This window comes from Actinia tenebrosa, unplaced genomic scaffold (genome assembly GCF_029948245.1).
Source record: "Actinia tenebrosa isolate PJP-AT-01 unplaced genomic scaffold, QUT_ActTen_1.0 PGA_scaffold1__47_contigs__length_23844297, whole genome shotgun sequence".
Lineage (NCBI taxonomy): Eukaryota > Metazoa > Cnidaria > Anthozoa > Actiniaria > Actiniidae > Actinia > Actinia tenebrosa.
Window position 1 is genome coordinate 5829064 of NW_028292578.1, and position 16982 is coordinate 5846045.

The following is a 16982-nucleotide window of genomic DNA, read 5'->3' on the forward strand; positions in this document are numbered from 1 at the left end:
TATAAAAAACACACAAATATCAAAACTAAACAAAATTGAATCTTCACCACCTACTATAGAAAACCAATATCCGCTATTAAGGATGTCGTATCTTGAGTCTGGTTGTCCAAGTCCAAGCACGCGTGACATTCCATTACTTACGTTACCATGCTTTGCAAATGCGCTGACTGACGTCGCTTCTACGTCACGTGTTTTCGGTTCGTTTTCGCAAGCTACTGGCCCACCCTAGCTTGTTTTTTTTCTCAGCAGATCATAAGGAAGTTTAACCTTTACGAGTGTTGCCTCATACGATAACAAATCTCAATCCTTCTACGGGCAAAGAACATGTTTATTATTAGAGGAAAATTTTATACCAACAGCATTTTATATCAACAGCCGGCGTGTAGACAAGATCGAAAGGTTTTTGAAAGGTTTTTTATCTTTGGGGATTTTACCCTTTTTGGTATGGTTTCTAAAAATAGAACACGAAGTAAGCATCATCTAATAAGGTTATGTCACACTCGCACACCGCCCTATTGCCCAAGATTGTGGGTGTTATAACTGAAGTTTCCATCAAAATGTCAAGAGTCTTTTAATTATTTGGATTCGAACCGATTATTTCTTTAAAGTGCATACCATACACTTATTTCAATAAAGTTGGTCGCCTAAAAAGCTACAAAGCTGAGACCGGCAAGGATTATAGGTAGATACATTTTACATGTTTTAACCGCTTGATAACTGTTGATGGGCTTGAGATCTTCTACCAGTTACGAGTTCACCTCCTCTGAGCATCCTCAACTGCTGCAGTTTGTGTCAAAAGCTTTACTTGTTGAATATGAAATATTTCCCATGATTCTCAGCGGTCACAGCTTTCTAGGTTTTTGGTGACTAACTTTATTGAAATAAGTGTATATCCATGAAAAAGTTAACTAGTGCAAAGTTTTGTAGGTCTAAGGTTTACTGAGGTCTACTGAACCTATAATTTGTGCAATTCGTTGCAAAGTTTTTCAGGAATTTATGGTACTAGTGGCGGACCCAGGATTTTAAAAAAGGGGGTTCCAAAATGGTCGCCAGGCAGGAAAAGCTGGTAAGGCTAGCTTCACAAAATGGGGGGAGGGGGGGTTCCTATCAGTTATTCTACTGAGCGTAAAGATGATTGGCTTAACGAGTGACAAAAAGGGGATTCCGTGGCCCCCACAGAACCCCCCTGGGTCTGCCACTAGGATGCACTCTATGGTAGTTAAAGGCAACACTTTTCTAATTCCAGTAAGGGCGCAGGTATCCCAAGCTTAACTTTCATTGGCCGGGATCCGGGATCTGAATACAAACTCCACAAATAACTCGACAATAAAAGAGAGCTTGGGATAGCTGTGGTAAGGGCAACTGTAAGCACCCGGACCAGTGTAGAATGGCAAACTGAGATAAACTGAGCCGGTCCCAAAATCTCCTTTGAGTGGACCACAGGGAACCCAATCTAGATAAATGTGAAAGGTGAAAATGAAATCGGAAAAATTACATATGTTTTTTCTTATTCGAGGTCAAGATAAAGTCCTCTGTAATCTATACGAAAGAGTAAAAAATAAATAAAAAATGCACTGGAACATTTTTTTCCGCGCGCGCCTTTGTTTTCGTAGTATGTTGTTGATTTTCACTTTTATCTAAATTGGGCTCCCTGTGGATGGACTGTAGTCGCAATATCATGAACAGAAATTATAGCATTATAGAGATACTGAGAGACCAAGTGGAGTATATCCTATTATCCCACTTTCTATTATTGAAAAATACTAATTGCTAAAAAAAGAAAAGAAAAAGAATATCCAAAAGAATATATCAAAAATATATCAAAAATATATAAGAATGTTATCTAAATCGGGAATCGAACTCGCGTCTACTTTCAGAAAATCGATAATTAATTCCAAAAATAACCTGCACCTACCAAATGCCATACCCCCGAGACATCCGCAGAGCTGAGGCGACGTATGGACTTCGGACCTGACGACAATTAAATCCTTCTGCCCTTGTTTGCACGGATTACGCAGGACTGTGTTCTAGCCGAAGCATCAGGGGAGAGACTAGCCGGCCCCCAGACCATATCTACAGCTAATCCCTTGCACAACCTACCACGCACTAGGTACATTGATTTGAAGTGGAAAAATAATCTTGTCTATCTGACGCATTGTTTCCGAAGGCTATTGTTGTGCTAATTTTTTAGAATCGTGGTCCAGTGGAAAAACCTTGGACTTCCAAGACATTAAGTCAAGCCCGGTAGGGCGAGGTTCAATCCTAGATGGGTGACCTGAAACTTATACCTACTTAAAATTTTAATTTTATTTTTATTTTTTCTTTGGTACATACATGAAAAAATATATACTTTGCTGATTTTGCTCGCAATTACCTTTCCAAATTTTCCACCCAAATGCTCTGCGCATTCTCAAGCGGCATATTAGCACCAAGTTTAACTCGTTTCTGTCAAGAAACTAGGCTTCATCCTTTTTGAAGCTTATAAAATAATCTGAATAAGCGCTTGATTTTCATTCAGACTATGTGCCCTTAAACAAGATGCATTATGGTCTAGCTTGGGTATAAACAACACTGTATAAGGAAAGATAGACAACATACAGATATTCGTGCCAAGGTAGACCACAATACACTTTGTCTATCCAATCTAATGTACGTATACCTTATTATTATTACTATTTTTTTTTTAAACATTATTATTATTACTACTACTTTAAATAAAATTAGAAATTAAAATTAGAAATTAATGTAGAATTATTATTATAATTATACAGCTTCTCATTAATCCCATATATAGGTAACTGTCCAATTATTTTCTTAATTTGATAGGTCTTGTTGATATGGGATTAATTAGGCAGCTATATAATTAATAGGTAATGGGATTTCATGCTCCCCAATCAAGAAATAGTTAGACTCGAAAAATTCCTCTGAGTGACAAATTGGACTCGGCCTACGGCCTCATTCAGTTTTGTCAGTCCTCGGAATTTTCCTCGTCCATCCAATTATTTCTTAATTGGACAGCATGGACTCCTATTACATATACTTATTGCTGATTGTATCTTGAAATATTTTTTTTAAAAAACTTTAAATAAAATACACTAGATTTCGTGATTACAGATGTACGCAATCATGTCACAAACCACTAGATCATTCTGAAATTATATAGAAAATGAGAAATAACTAACAAATTGGACCAAATACTAAGAACTAAAATATCAATGAAGGAAGATGTTAGTCCATTCAATATTTTTCTACCTTGTTGGTATCGGTACCATTATTTCAAGAATGTCTGGGCTTAGCCTGTAATCCAGGAGTTCCTTGTTTCGTTGTTATAATTTCTGCTTTTGTTTACCAACCTCAGAAGTGAGACTAAGTCCGCACATTCTAGATATTATGGTATTCTTAAGAGTCGTGAATATACTTACTTCGCGCTCATAATTACAAGTAGTCTTCTATTTATGTTACAAATTTTACCTTATTATAATCAATTAAAGTCCTTCGTCTTTTGTATAGACGCCGGCATTCCGTAAGCACTTAGTTCGCAGCAATTAGCTCGGTAGCAATTCGGGGGGGGGGGGGGGGGAGTTGTCAGTACATCAGTACAATGCAAAACTATACAACCCCCTTTGCAACCATACTTTGCCATTAACCATAGGTAAAAAAACTCTAACTTTCAAAACTCATCATTCAATAAGTCTTGATATTTTTGATAACTAATGTTGGTGCAGACTTTGGTGAGAAAGCCATTACGTCTTCATATCAAATATTTTGATATTACAATAACTATTGCAGTGGATGCACATGTAGAGATGGACAGATGACAGTGTAGAACTCACCAGTGCATGACCACATTGGATCCCATCATGATACACCCACATCACGGGGAAAAATAATTTGACTTTGTGACATCACTCGAGGTGGACCATGGGGTATTATGTTGTCACGTGGTTCAGTGCTTTGAACATGATTGGTTTTAACATGACGAATGACTGACGTGTGTTGTACGTCACACCTTGGGTTTCTTTCTGCCTCGATGGGTGGGGTTCTGGGGGAGGGGGGAGGAGGAGGAGTGGGGTAGGTAACAGTTGTCGGGAGAATTACAGACGAGCTTTGTAACTGCTGACGCCGTGTCTTCTCATCCATGTTTCGTAGAGGCAGGTATTCAAAAGGCAGTTCTATGAACCTGTAAACCAGTCGTTGCCCTGAAACCTGGCAAAATACAAAGTATAATATTAAAAAGATAATTGAAAGAATGTTTATAAATGGTAGAAAAATGGACTATATGCAACTCATTAACTATTTTGGATAAACGGGATATGTTGTAAGTATAGTTGTCGAGGTTATACCCGCCCTCGGGGTCGGTTGGGATTCTACGTCTGCGGATCTATAACCGCTAAACTTTAAATACTTTATGAACTAAGATAAATTATTCTAAATATCGAAGGTCTTACCCCAACAGATAAAACATGATAAAATAATAATTGAAAACATATGTATGGATATTAAAAACAGACGATATGCAACTCAATAGCGGTAAAGTATTTTGGATCAATAGGATAAGATGTTAGAATAGTTGTCGAGGTCATACCAGCCCTCGGGGGTGTTGGGATTATCTACGTCTGCAAGCTCTCTAACCACCAAACTTTAAAAAAACGTTGAGAACACCTTCACTACGACAAATTATTCAAAATATCGAAAGAAATTATGGATCATTGCATCATCAAATAAAATCATACCTATAAATATTGATTCTCAAACTTTTATCGTCAATTTTTTTTTCCAGAAGTTCAACTCGAACTGACAGATTCAAAGACGAACAAAGAAACATTTTAAGAAGTGCGTCAATCGACTAACGACTTCATTCGACTGCTAACATCAATGGCTGTTAATTTAATTATACATTAACTTGGTTATTCCGTAGTTTAATACCTTTTTTATGATTCTCTTGTCATAGTAATATCGCAGTGATCTGCTCAGCTTATCATAGTTCATCCCTTTTCGCTGTTTTAACAAGCCCCATTGTCTAGCGACTTCTTCTTGTTTTTTGAGTTTGAATTCACCATATTCTTTTCTGGTCCATGAGATGATAGAAGCATAGCGCTCGTTGTTTAGTAACTCCAGCAAGAATTCCCAAAGATGGATGGTGTTCTTGAAGCGCGGACGTTGATTTTCTGTAGTGTTGCTCATGTTTACTCAATCTAGATGGCTTGGCAGTAGACTGATGTATAAGCGTCTACAAAGGAAAATAGAGAAAAAATGTTACAAAATTTAGCTTTTTGCTTTACTTATAAAGTATGGTTTGGATATCCTAATCTTTCTTTTTGTCGATACTACACTAAAACAGCAAGTGAATGAGCCAGGAACTAAACGAGATGGTTTTGTCTTCCCATCGGACATTCTTACTTTGGGCGTCAAAGCAGACGAGGCGAGTTATTTTTACTTCTTTCTTTTTTAAACAGGAACCAAGTCTTAGAAACGTATTAGAAACATGTTTACAATGGAAAAAATTTGAAAAACTGAAATATTATTCAAAATGTATTTGAAATGTTGAAATATCGCGCTCAAAAATCGTAGGCCTCATCACTAAGAATACAATTCAAAGGTTGCAGCAAGAAAGACCTTTCCTAACTAACTAGCTAGTAACAAGCTCTTCGTACGATAATTTTCTTTTTTTTATTACAAAACGTATTTAACAATTTCTTTCAATGTTTTGTTTCAATCATCCATTTTCACTGTACGTGGAGCTCACAAGCAATCGTAACATGTCTTATTATCGCGTTCAGGTTTTTAAAGCATTTTCTTGGTGCTTGTAAAACATTTTGGCAATATCAAAAGTCAGTGCATAAACTAGAAGCCTTCTTTGTTTTTGTTTATTCTAAATCTAAATTACCCTCCTCTGTTGTTTGTGTCTGGGCGCTAAACATATAGTCATTTGATGGCAAAACTCATTGAAGATAAGTTTGAATCAAATGGTCGTAATATTAAAATTCAATCAGTGCATTCAAAGGTCCATGTCAATTATACAGATGATAATAAAGTTTTAGTTTACATCCTGCATATATAGAGCTGAGCGTACATTGTATCTAATTGGGTATTACTGATTACTTTGTCTGCCCGCGCTGTTCTAAATCAGAATTCAGATTCCAATCAAGTAGGTTTTTTGCTGGCCAAGCCCTGGACATGGTCTATACCACCCGTGCCTGGTCCAGTATTTTCTCCAGCTCTTCATAGCAATTTACAAATTATTATTAGTGCTCAACAAAACCAACGAGCTTCTTACTTACTTATTTCAAGAATAATCCCTTTCTTAGCTGGATAAGTGAGTAAAGTCTTTGTATTCGTTACAGTATTGATACTTGAGATATGTCCCGTTATTAAGTAGTCCCTCTGTATCCGTCTGGCCTCTAGTTAAGTGGCTACCAAGTTCATTTTGGTACTGTATGGTAAGCTATGGTATAAAAACTATGTAGAATTGCCCAGGGCAAAGCAGAAAAATTAAGATAGAAAATCTTTCAATAGCTTTTTGACATGAATTACCGGCTTGTCGTTCGTTATTTTTCTAAGTACTTCCTTCCGAATAGGAATTATAGACGCGAAGTTGTGATTGGACGGTTTGAATGACTAGTTGTTTTTGATTGGTCAAGGAAGCCATTTAAGAGCCACGGCAATGTTGCTTAATCTGCTCCTCATTTGATGAAACCCGGTACAGCAGTACGTGGGAAGACCCGTTGGTTTTTCTCTCTAGTCTAGCATTCTTTCCTTTCCTGAGTCAAAGTTCACAAGGAAAAGCTTTTGACAATGGAACTGATTTAGAAAGATAGAGTTGCTCAAAATGAGCTGTGACGTCCTGCAATATCTCGAGGCCAAGCAGTTTATTCCGGGCAGAACGAGCTAAAAGCGAGCAACATGCAAATATGTAGTCAAGGCTTGGCAAAATATACGCCAAATATTATGTGCAACTATCTCTCCCATACAAAGTCAATCCTGACTACTACCGGACATAATCAAAATTAAAGGCCAAATCAGGCTTAACTGAACCAATACTGCTTGATAACCATGACAACAGATTCGACATTTCGCATCGGTTAACATTGAATGAAAATATATGTCGTGGCACGATTTCAATAAAGTGCTCTAGATAATCAAAATTATAAGAATAAAGTCATATATAGAGGTTATAAAATATATAAGTCATATATACAGCACGGTGAAACTTATATGTAAAAATGATCGATGGCCAGCAGAGGTAGCTTTCTGATTTTATCCAAGGGCATCAGAAAGTGGGGTAACACTTGGTATGAGCAGCTAATTCCTTCATTCATACCGGTTTCCTGTCGGATCAGAAGAGCCTTATTTTAGCCTCTTATTTGCCTTTCTTAATTGGCATTTTTACCTTCAGGGCATTTCATGTCCACCCACAGGTTTCAAGGTGTTCCTCTCCTCTCCTCTCCTCTCCTCTCCTCTCCTCTCCCTCCCTTTCTCGGTTGCCTGTTTTGAAATTCTCAGAAGATTTCACTACAATTTAATCGTGATGAATTGACCTGTAGTGATTCAAAATCTCAAATATTCACTTGAGTTTACGAGAAAATCATTTCTGAACTAGCTGTATTGAAGAAGGCATTGTGAAGCAGAGTGGAAAATATAATACCAATCTCGTTCCCAGGGCCCTATCACGCGTGAAGGAGCTTTGGGAACGAGCTTGAACAAAACACTTGTTGTTTGCGAGTGTTTGGTCGGTACGACGCAAAAATAATTCTTAAAAACTAATTCCATACGATGGAAGACAAACAGACAAGTTAGACTAGACTGCCGTTGGCGTATAGTCATCTATTACTACTGACGACCACTTGTTTTGACGTCATAGTCTAGTGTATTTTTAGACGCATTGTTTGTCTGTTCCACACCCACCCACTACTTCAACTCGATTCAACTGAAACACTGACGGACGGTTACAACTCAACTCTCACAACTAAGAATAGTTCAAATAAACTAAAAAAAAATTACGACGCCAAAGATACTGAAAACGTGGCTTAGTAAAAATAAGTAAAAAACAGCAAAAACAAGAGAAAATATAGATTCAATGCGTGTTGTTTTGAAGACTAAGTGATACTGATGTGTCATGGACTTGCAGTGCGTCGTTGGAGTTGAATGGTTTTTAATATGTGGGCATTAGATCCTAAGTGTTTTGTTATCGACCTTCGCCTAACTCTAACCCAAGCAAAATCTTAGAACTGAAGAATAAAAACCAGTAAACCATTTGACAATTTGCTAAGTAAAAATATCGGTGAAAATCTAGAGGGGAGTGGTTTAAATTGGCGTGATAATATTTTTCCTTGGTATTTTCGCAAATTCTTTACATTACAGTTGACTTTTGTAAATTATTTGCTCTTAATCAAGGCTGAACATGTTCGAATGAGTCAGCAGTCATAGATCACAGCGGTAATTACGACAAAATAAAATAAAATAAATTAAAAATAAAATAATAGAAGAGAGTTGTTTGTTCGGTATCCATTAATAACTTACCGGAAATATCAGTCGTTTTAAAGTCAAAAAACGATGCCTTAAAGCCCGCATTAGCCATAAATAATGGTGAGAATAGCCATAATTAATAAATGTGACGAATTAAAATCTAAGCGAATAAAGTACATGTCTTTCGGTGTTTTGATTATTTACGTCGCGGCATATCTAACCTTTTTCAACTTCAATCATTTGGTATTGTTTTCTTCTTGAAACAAAGTATTTTAGAAACTTTGTTTTTTGAAAAAGACGTTTTTCAAGGAGTAGTAAAATACGATGGTAAAAAAGCAACTCGCCAACTAAACCCAATCGACTGCCATGTTGTTGCTTGTATCTGTAAGCTCAAAAACCTTTCGTCTTATATAAACACTTTGTAATGAAATGGAATGAGGATGGTTACTGAAGTGCATCCTCGCAGGATATCCGACAATTATCGCTATATTTTTTCCTGTACATTGAGCTCAAAAGCTTTTCGTCTTGTATCCAACGCTCTGTAATAAGACAGGGACCGCAAAAAATTTTTTAAAGTGGTAGGGCTAAAAAATCTGGACAAGGGTATGCAAGAGTAGACGCGTTTTGTTGCTTTTAAGTAGTAACATTTATACATTATTCATGTCATCTGGAGCTCTACAAAATCAACCCAAGCAAAAAGTGATATAGCTATATTCAAAGCAGACCCTTCTCTTCCGCGGTGCTAGTGAGATGGAACTATGAGGAAATGGTTACTGAAGTGGATCCTCGCAGGATATCCGACAATTATCGCTATATTTTTATATTTTATTTTATTTTTATTTATTATTATCGCTGTAATCTGATTGGTCAACTGATGATGTGATTTATTCTCATATTTGCACCATTTTGAACAATGTGTACTGAGGTTGTCAACTCGTGTGAAGTTTAGTTCAAAGGAAAGGAGCTAGGCTTACAGTAAAGGATTCAATTTTTATGATTTTCAAATTTATTTTTGAATCGCCTGCTTATCCTTTAAGCGTTCGTTTTCAGAACACATTGCACTCCACTCAGTTCTATTACTATCATAAATTGCACTCGAATGAGTTCCAATTACCGTATTATTTATTAGCTAATGATTCACAACAGATTTGCACTGTATTCCTGTGGTGTCTTGTGCACAGTACAGAAATTGCAAAAAAAAAGTCCCTTTTTCCTTCAATTATTTAAATCAACGAAAGAGTACGCAATAAATCTTTAATACTGTTCAAAGACAAATACTGTCGAAATCAAGATCTTCTTGAGCGAAGCCAAGGGTACCATATACCCCGCAATATCTTGCAAAACAGATCGGCTGACAGTCATGGAAAAATTTATTTATTCTTAACTAAAGGAAGAGAAAAGAAAACGCGGAAAAGTTTTGATGCTTTTTAGTGAAGTGTAGTGGGGGAAAAAGGTGGTGCGAATATGATCTAGTGCCGGTGAATTTATAACTGTCCTCGTTGTAAGAGTGCAATGGAAAATGTAAAGACTCATTTATAAACAACAAAAACAGTGGTACCAATTGATACAACATCTTACTAAGAGTGTTTTCCTGATGTTCAACTTTGTGGTTTATGATGAATGATCCTGTTCTGACTGGAACCATGTCAGTAGTATTCAACACACAAACCATCCTCTCCAAGTGCATGCATGCCATTGGGAACACTCAACTTTCAAATCAGAATTCTCTGGCACTATACGACATAACTGACATTGAATACTATCGACTTTCACCTAAAACTGATATAGTGAAAGTTTGTCCACCATGCTTGTTCACCATCAATCAAACCTCGTTATCAAGAGACTTTTATTTGAAAATCGTGAAAATCTTCCCATTGTAAAGTAAGATTACATGCAATACAACAAATTAAAAGAAAGAATTGTTTAAATACTGTTATGAAAACTGATGGTATTAACTTGCTGGAGAGATGTATGCCAGTCGGCTCATCGATCTCTGTTAACATTAACAATTACTGATTATATAACACAGTTTATTACCTGAAGTAGCTCACTTGTTTGATCTTCTGCAGGCTGGTCAGTGACGTACGTCCTTACGCCTTCCAAGTCTACTGAATGAACTGTTACACATGACAACTCGCCAACATATACATCAAGAAAGAATAATTCAACTGTGAACCTAATGTTTCCGATGATATTGAATTGTTGATTTCTCTTTAGTCTTTCTTTCTTCATTTAGTAAGGACTCACTTCCGTTACGACATAGCCTTGATCGTAACGATTCAAGTGGGGACTATTTTAATAGGAAACCCATTACTGGTTCTCCGACTCAACGCGCTTCTCGAATGTTTATTCAATGAATTAATCCAACTATCTTATTAGCCCAGTGATGTCGAACTCTACCCAAGCTTGAATACCTAAGGTTGCTGCTCAAAAAAACGCAGTTTGACTCACTAGTTAACACCGATATGAGTTCAGATGAATAATGTTCAACGTTTTTTCTTGAAGTACAGTCCTACCATTGAAAATATGAAATTTTTAGAGCAGCACCTGCTGAAATATTGGCCAGCGTGGCGTGGCTAGTTTTGTACTTCATACTCCAGTAGCCGCTAAGGCTAAATGATGAAATTAGACTGAGAAAAGGACAACTAAACTATAGTTCTCATTTTATGTCAAGCTGGAGGAATTTAGTCATTCAACCATCATTTCCTAAAATAAATAAGAGGACTAGAACAGATGCTATGTTATCCATTTTTAAAGTCACTAACTGAAACTGATTAAGGAATATAAAACGCGCGCGCACGCATGTCTCTGTACTGTGATATGAACACGCTGAGAGCATGTAGAGCACGAGAGAAGCTATAAGCAAGCTTTAGCAACATGCGTAACCGGTCGCGTGTTTCTCTTGCTTCTCGAGTGCTCTACAGCTCCATGTTTATATCACAGTACAGAGACATAAGCTGACGTTTATTGTTTTATAAAATATTTTTGAACGATTTTGCGCGAGCGTGACTCTTTCGTCTGTTATAAACACGGTAGCTAACCAATCAGCGCGTGCGTTATATCTCGACTATTCTATATAAAAAAGCCCGAAGTCCTTTGATTGCGTGGTTGCGTGAATGTAAAGACATAGCATAACAACATGACGGATAAAGGTACCTTGGACCCTGTAGAGGGAAAAGGTTCTCCGCGACTTTACCCATCAGTAAAGTTCCTCTATGTTGTTCAGCATGTCAGATTATATAGCTTCTGATGAGTCTTTATAGTGATCCATGCATGGCCCTCGGTATTGCTCAAAGCGGAAAAACATTATTATTAGGGGAGGAGAAGATTGTGCGAAAGGGTCAAGAACCAAGGATTAGATTCAAAACACGAAACTAAACTTTGCTTAACAATCATATGAGATGGTAACTCTGAGAGTTACAATCCTGAGCAGTAGATGGTTGCTAAAGTCGGTGCAGTAACCAGCATTTAGTAGACATGCATATGCTATCCCCCGTATCGTACATATGTATTGAAGGTCCGCTTATAACTTATCTCTTTTTCTTTTTTCTTTTTTCTTTCTCCTGCTGGAAATACTTGAAATTTTCAAAATTTAATAGCACTTCTTAATGTTAGTTTAGACATTTCCATTTCATGTACACCCACCCGGTAAAACCCTAGTTACGGCCCTGAAAAACTTGTCTGTAACTTTTAACTTTAGATCACTAAAAATTATTCTGTGACACTGAGATAGTTATTAGCATCTACTATGATGGAGAAAACACTTAAACAGTGAAATAGATATCATGGCTAATATATAATCATTTTCTTTTGTGTCTATTTGACTCATTACATGTTGACTTATATTTTTTATTTCACAGGTTAAATGCCTTCGCTCTAGAAGTGTACTGAATGATGGTCATGGATTACCTTAGCACTTTATTAATCACTTGGTCTATACTATCGCATTGGTGTATTTACAACTATTAGTCAAGTTGACATTATGTTTACAAATATATGTACAATAAACAGTAACAAAGAAAGGTCGGACAGTGATGGTCGGATCGTATTAACAGTGTATTGATCCGACCATGACTGAAAGACCAGTCAATTCAGATTAGGGCAATATAATACACGTTTGTCATTTTCGATTGGTATTCTTAATATTTTAAAATTTGTGGCTCAAACTCGGCCGGTGCTGCTTACTCCCTCCCTGTGACGTAGGCGGGAAAGAATTCCCCACAGGGGTAGGGCTGGGCAGCATTAATCATAATTTAATAACTTCGTGTGGCTCACACCTACCCCTACTCCCTAGTTAGGGAAGATCTAGGATCTAAGTAGAACAGCATTTCACCCCTCCCCTCTTGGTAAGAAAAGGTTTCCCCGCGGGGAGAGGTTTGAATAACGTTACAAATTGCGGTTCATACCCAAATTATTTTCCAAACATTTTTCCATCTTGTTATCTCTGACTGCTGATCGATGTGGCGTCTAATGACAAGGACAGACAGACGGATGCATAAAGGGTATGACGTATTGATACGTAGGGTAGGTCACGTGATTATGGTGTGACATGCGCAGTGGAGACTGAATAAACTGTAGCCCCAGTGTTGTGCTTGGTAAGGTTGGTAAGGTGGGGAATGAGAATCGGTTTTGGACTGGATTGATGGCATAATGGAACGTATTCTGTCCAACTCCCTCTGGGCTTGTGTTTCTGGTGCACATTTGATTTTCTGTTTTAACAGGTTTTTCTACTGCCTTTGTCAGTGACGCATGCGTACACAGTGTTCTCGTAGGCTTGTCTGTCACAGGTGGGTTGACAAATCTATAAGCAAGTCTTTGCCCATTGACCTAAGAATAGAATATTATATTCAATACGAGAACGAAAACAAGAACGAGAGCAAGAAGACATGACGTACCTTTTTGATAATTCCTTTCTGATAATAATATCTTAAAGCCCGACTCAGTTTATCGTAGTTCATCCCTGGTCTTCTCTTCAAGTCTCCCCATCTTTTAGCCACTTCTTCCTGATTCTTTAACTTGAATTCCCCTCCTTCTCTGTTGGTCCATCCTATCATGGAGGAACAGTTTTCATCTGCCAGTAAATCAAGCAGGAATTCCCACAAATGAACGGCAGTTTTGGAGTGTCCTCTTCTTTCTGAAGCAAAAGACATATCAGTCAGTTAAGTGATTATTTTTGAAGTGTATGAGGTCATCTATTTATGCATATGCACATAGTTAATTTTTATCGAACCCTGAAACGACTTCTTGGCTGGTCAAAGTCTGGTCAAAGTCGACGGAGGTACGTATGGGGTGCCATTATTAGCACCGTAGTTCCACACCTCTCCCAGCGGCTCCTTTATCCATCTCGTGTAAAAATATACGAACCCCTCCCTAGTGCGGAAATGTTATTATTTTTTATGAAGTCTATAAGACATAAGTATAAAGAAAGCGTGCTGATACTGATGTCATATAGAGTGTGTATTGTGTTACCTGAAGTAGTCATGGCTGTCAGGATATCTTCCTTGTGTATCTAGTAAACATGACGATCAAATAAATACAGTCAAAAATAGGTACAAAAGCGTCTCATTACTCGATGAATTGTAGAGAGAGAGAAAAACGTATTCGGTTTCAGTCAGCTATGAGCGGAAGCACTGCAATAATAACTATTTCAACTTCTCTAATTATCATCTGTCGTCTTAGTCATTTTTTAAAATAATATCAAATAAAATTAAAATTTTTTTTCTTTGAGAAAAGTACCTTGATAAGTCTTGTCTGATTAGGTATCTTTTTAAATATGTAGACTTTTTTCCAAGTTAAAACCATTTTATCAATTCAGCCGTTTCTAACATAATTACCCCGTCAAATTAATACTTGTTGCAAACACCTATTTTTTGATTTTAATTGGTTCTATGAATGACTGACTTGTTCTTCCTCTACTATTTAAAAACACCGGGTACAAATTTGCCCTAGGGAAGCTAAAGAATTTATTTCAAAGTATTATGCGAGCTGTATTAAGATCAAAATAGGTAAACGAGGGAATAAAATAAACTGAAAAATTTCAAAGAGTGATCAAACAGTCGAGGACATGACAGTAATTTTTAGAAAGATACCTATTAGTTTTACTGTTTCCGTGATGGCGTCCAAATACAGGTAATAAACACCTTATTTTTTCGGTTTTTGTTTGTTTTTCCCGGAACTCTGTTCAAACTGTTTCCTGTAATTCCTATTACCCACACAGATCACACTGTGCGCCTTTGAAAGACTCTTGTTCATTTGACATCAGACGAAAAACAGGAAAAACTAAGTTGGTTAATTAAGGACTTCTATTGAAACGTCTTTATCCTGATGAATATTCTTCAGTTTTAAATTGATAGCACAGACTATTGGCTCATTTCGACAAGAATACTCTGGGCCTAACCGGATGAATACCCCTTTAAAAGAAAACGTTTATTTAAGTTGTGAGGCAAAATTGGTATTGTACTTGATATTGTACTAGAACGTGTCAGTCGGTAAAGAGACTCTCGCTTTGTAATTCTACCACTTATTAATGATTTAGTAAATAAGCTAAAAATATTAAAAAGAGAAATTTGAAAAAAATTAAGCATAATTCTGCACATCTGCTCAACACGTACACAAATACGATCAAAGTTAAGAATAGCATTAATATTATTTTGTTGTCAGTAAGTTTCGTTAGATTTATAATTGAATAACTCATGTAAAATGGGGAACCAATGTAAAATGGAATTCCATATGCAGTTCCATAAAATGAATTTCGCACTATATATGCATTTATATTAGGCATCAGTGTTTTTATTAAAACAAGACTTTATAGGCCACTAGCTTTCACATGGATTCAAAGGGTAATCTGTCATCTGGCATGTGATAAAACATGTTATTTTCGCTTTCTATAAGTCAAAAAAATTTTTTTTTTACTTTTGTAGTAAGCTAGAGTCAATCCTTTTGTATTTAATCTTTTTCATAATTTCTTTACTTTAATCTATTATATAAACTGTCCATTTTTCAGTATTAGATTAATTTTCTTACTAGTAATAGTCCCGACGCGCATGAAGAGACACATTAGACTTTACTTTTCTTGGTTATATATATATGTATAATAATAATTCGGCTCAGAAACTGTTTATTTTGCGATATACATCTCTAGTCTGCTAAAACGCTGAATAATCTCTTTTTCAAGATCAATCTTAATTTTGCAATAAACGATTCCTAAAAAGCTCAAATTCGATATTAATCTATGAGACTAACTCACATAACACTGACTTTCCTAGGCTAGGACGTCAATTATGTGCGCGATTTAATAGATTTAACGCGCTGCCAAGAGCTGGGTATTAAAGCTTACCTTTTGCGAAGATCTTTCTAGTCCAATTTTTGAGCAGTGAATGAATAATTTGGTACAAATTGATTCTTATATCACGGCACAACTTCCTGGAGTTTATTTCCACTTGCCAACTCAACATAATTAGATACAAGTAAAAACGGAAGTCATAGACCAACAGACAGGAACTAACCGTTGAGTCACGAAAAAAAGAAACACTTCCGGTTCTGAGACCATGAAGCATATTGAAAATATATCTGCACTTGGGTGAAAAAATCTTTGAAATGACTATAAGAGTAGGAAGTCTGTAAAGCTTTTATTTAGGACTGTAGTTATATAGTTATAAGAATTTAGAAGTGGAGCATTAAATATAAGATTATCCAACAATATGATATTGCTTTGACTACTTATCTTATTTAATCGATGATTCTTTATTCTTTCCCCGTTCTAATGCTTCCTTTGAGACGGGGTGTTTTTTCTATTTTAGACTATTATTCTAATGATAGTTTTTTCCTTGATTTGAAAGAGCAATCTCTGTTTTAAATGGGTTTTTATTTTGTGTCTTAGAAGTTCATGAGTTGGTGTGGCTTCTACAATTCACTTCGCACTGTCGGCACTACCTACGAATCGAATATTTAGGAAATATGTGCAAAAAACGATAGAAAGAGCTAGACACTAGTTCATTAACTGATGGTATAATATTAATTAAACCTTTGTCAGTTATCCTCCCTCTTTTAGATCCGATGTTCCAGCTGCATAATCGTTCCACTCCCACACAATATCAACCAACTGATCAATATATGCTGCACAGACACTAGACAATCGCTTGTAGTAATTGTTTTATTTTATTGGTTAACCAATTAAAATAAGTAAATATACAAAACGTTTTTTATTGCATTTCTGTAAAACTAAGTTATGTCAACCTGATGTATACATGTATAATATGTGCGAGGCTGACTCAACAAACGCCTACGAATAAGTTATCTAGTTCTCTCGATTATCAATGAATTTTTTCTTGGATGGTTGCGCATTTCGTGTAAACCATTTCTCAGGTGTACTTAATATCCTCAATAAATAATATTTATTTAAAGCCACTGAATTTCGATCAAAATGCTTTTTATTCCTGGTGTTTCAAACTACTCCAGCTTTTGCATTTATGCTGCAAATATTCCGGTTTATTCTTCCCTCCGCAAAAATCAACTTC

At 36.4% G+C, this 16982-nt stretch overlaps 2 protein-coding genes across 5 annotated transcripts; both read right to left on the bottom strand.

The window, feature by feature from the left end:
- Nucleotides 1-3574: 3574 nt before the first annotated feature.
- On the bottom strand, nt 3575-10709 carry LOC116305468 (uncharacterized). Of its 3 annotated transcripts, none has more exons than XM_031715382.2 (3): nt 10504-10709; nt 4927-5230; nt 3575-4206 (listed from the first exon to the last, which is right to left on the bottom strand). In XM_031715382.2, exons 2-3 carry the CDS (start codon nt 5182-5184, stop codon nt 3859-3861), a joined length of 606 nt encoding a protein of 201 aa, XP_031571242.2. In that variant the 5' UTR covers nt 5185-5230; nt 10504-10709; the 3' UTR covers nt 3575-3858. The 3 variants fall into 3 exon arrangements, with proteins under 3 accessions (XP_031571242.2, XP_031571240.2, XP_031571241.2); XM_031715380.2 differs by lacking the exon at nt 10504-10709 and adding an exon at nt 8688-8958; XM_031715381.2 differs by lacking the exon at nt 10504-10709 and adding an exon at nt 6282-6567.
- Nucleotides 10710-12371: 1662 nt separating this feature from the next.
- On the bottom strand, nt 12372-15918 carry LOC116305467 (uncharacterized). 2 transcript variants are annotated; one of them, XM_031715379.2, is made up of 4 exons: nt 15803-15918; nt 13936-13975; nt 13362-13600; nt 12372-13293 (listed from the first exon to the last, which is right to left on the bottom strand). In XM_031715379.2, the coding sequence occupies exons 2-4, from the start codon at nt 13946-13948 to the stop codon at nt 12934-12936; spliced, it is 612 nt and encodes a 203-aa protein (XP_031571239.1). In that variant the 5' UTR covers nt 13949-13975; nt 15803-15918; the 3' UTR covers nt 12372-12933. The 2 variants fall into 2 exon arrangements, with proteins under 2 accessions (XP_031571239.1, XP_088889233.1); XM_089033107.1 differs by lacking the exons at nt 13936-13975; nt 15803-15918 and having other exon boundaries at nt 13362-13631.
- Nucleotides 15919-16982: the final 1064 nt, after the last annotated feature.

Coding starts and splice junctions, on each gene's coding strand:
- LOC116305468 (XM_031715382.2), bottom strand. CDS start 5,184: ATGAGCAACACTACAGAAAATCAACGTCCGCGCTTCAAGAACACCATC. Junction 4,207..4,926: donor ACAAGAGAATCATAAAAAAG/GTATTAAACTAC, acceptor GTATTTTGCCAG/GTTTCAGGGCAACGACTGGT.
- LOC116305467 (XM_089033107.1), bottom strand. CDS start 13,616: ATGTCTTTTGCTTCAGAAAGAAGAGGACACTCCAAAACTGCCGTTCAT. Junction 13,294..13,361: donor AGAAAGGAATTATCAAAAAG/GTACGTCATGTC, acceptor TTCTATTCTTAG/GTCAATGGGCAAAGACTTGC.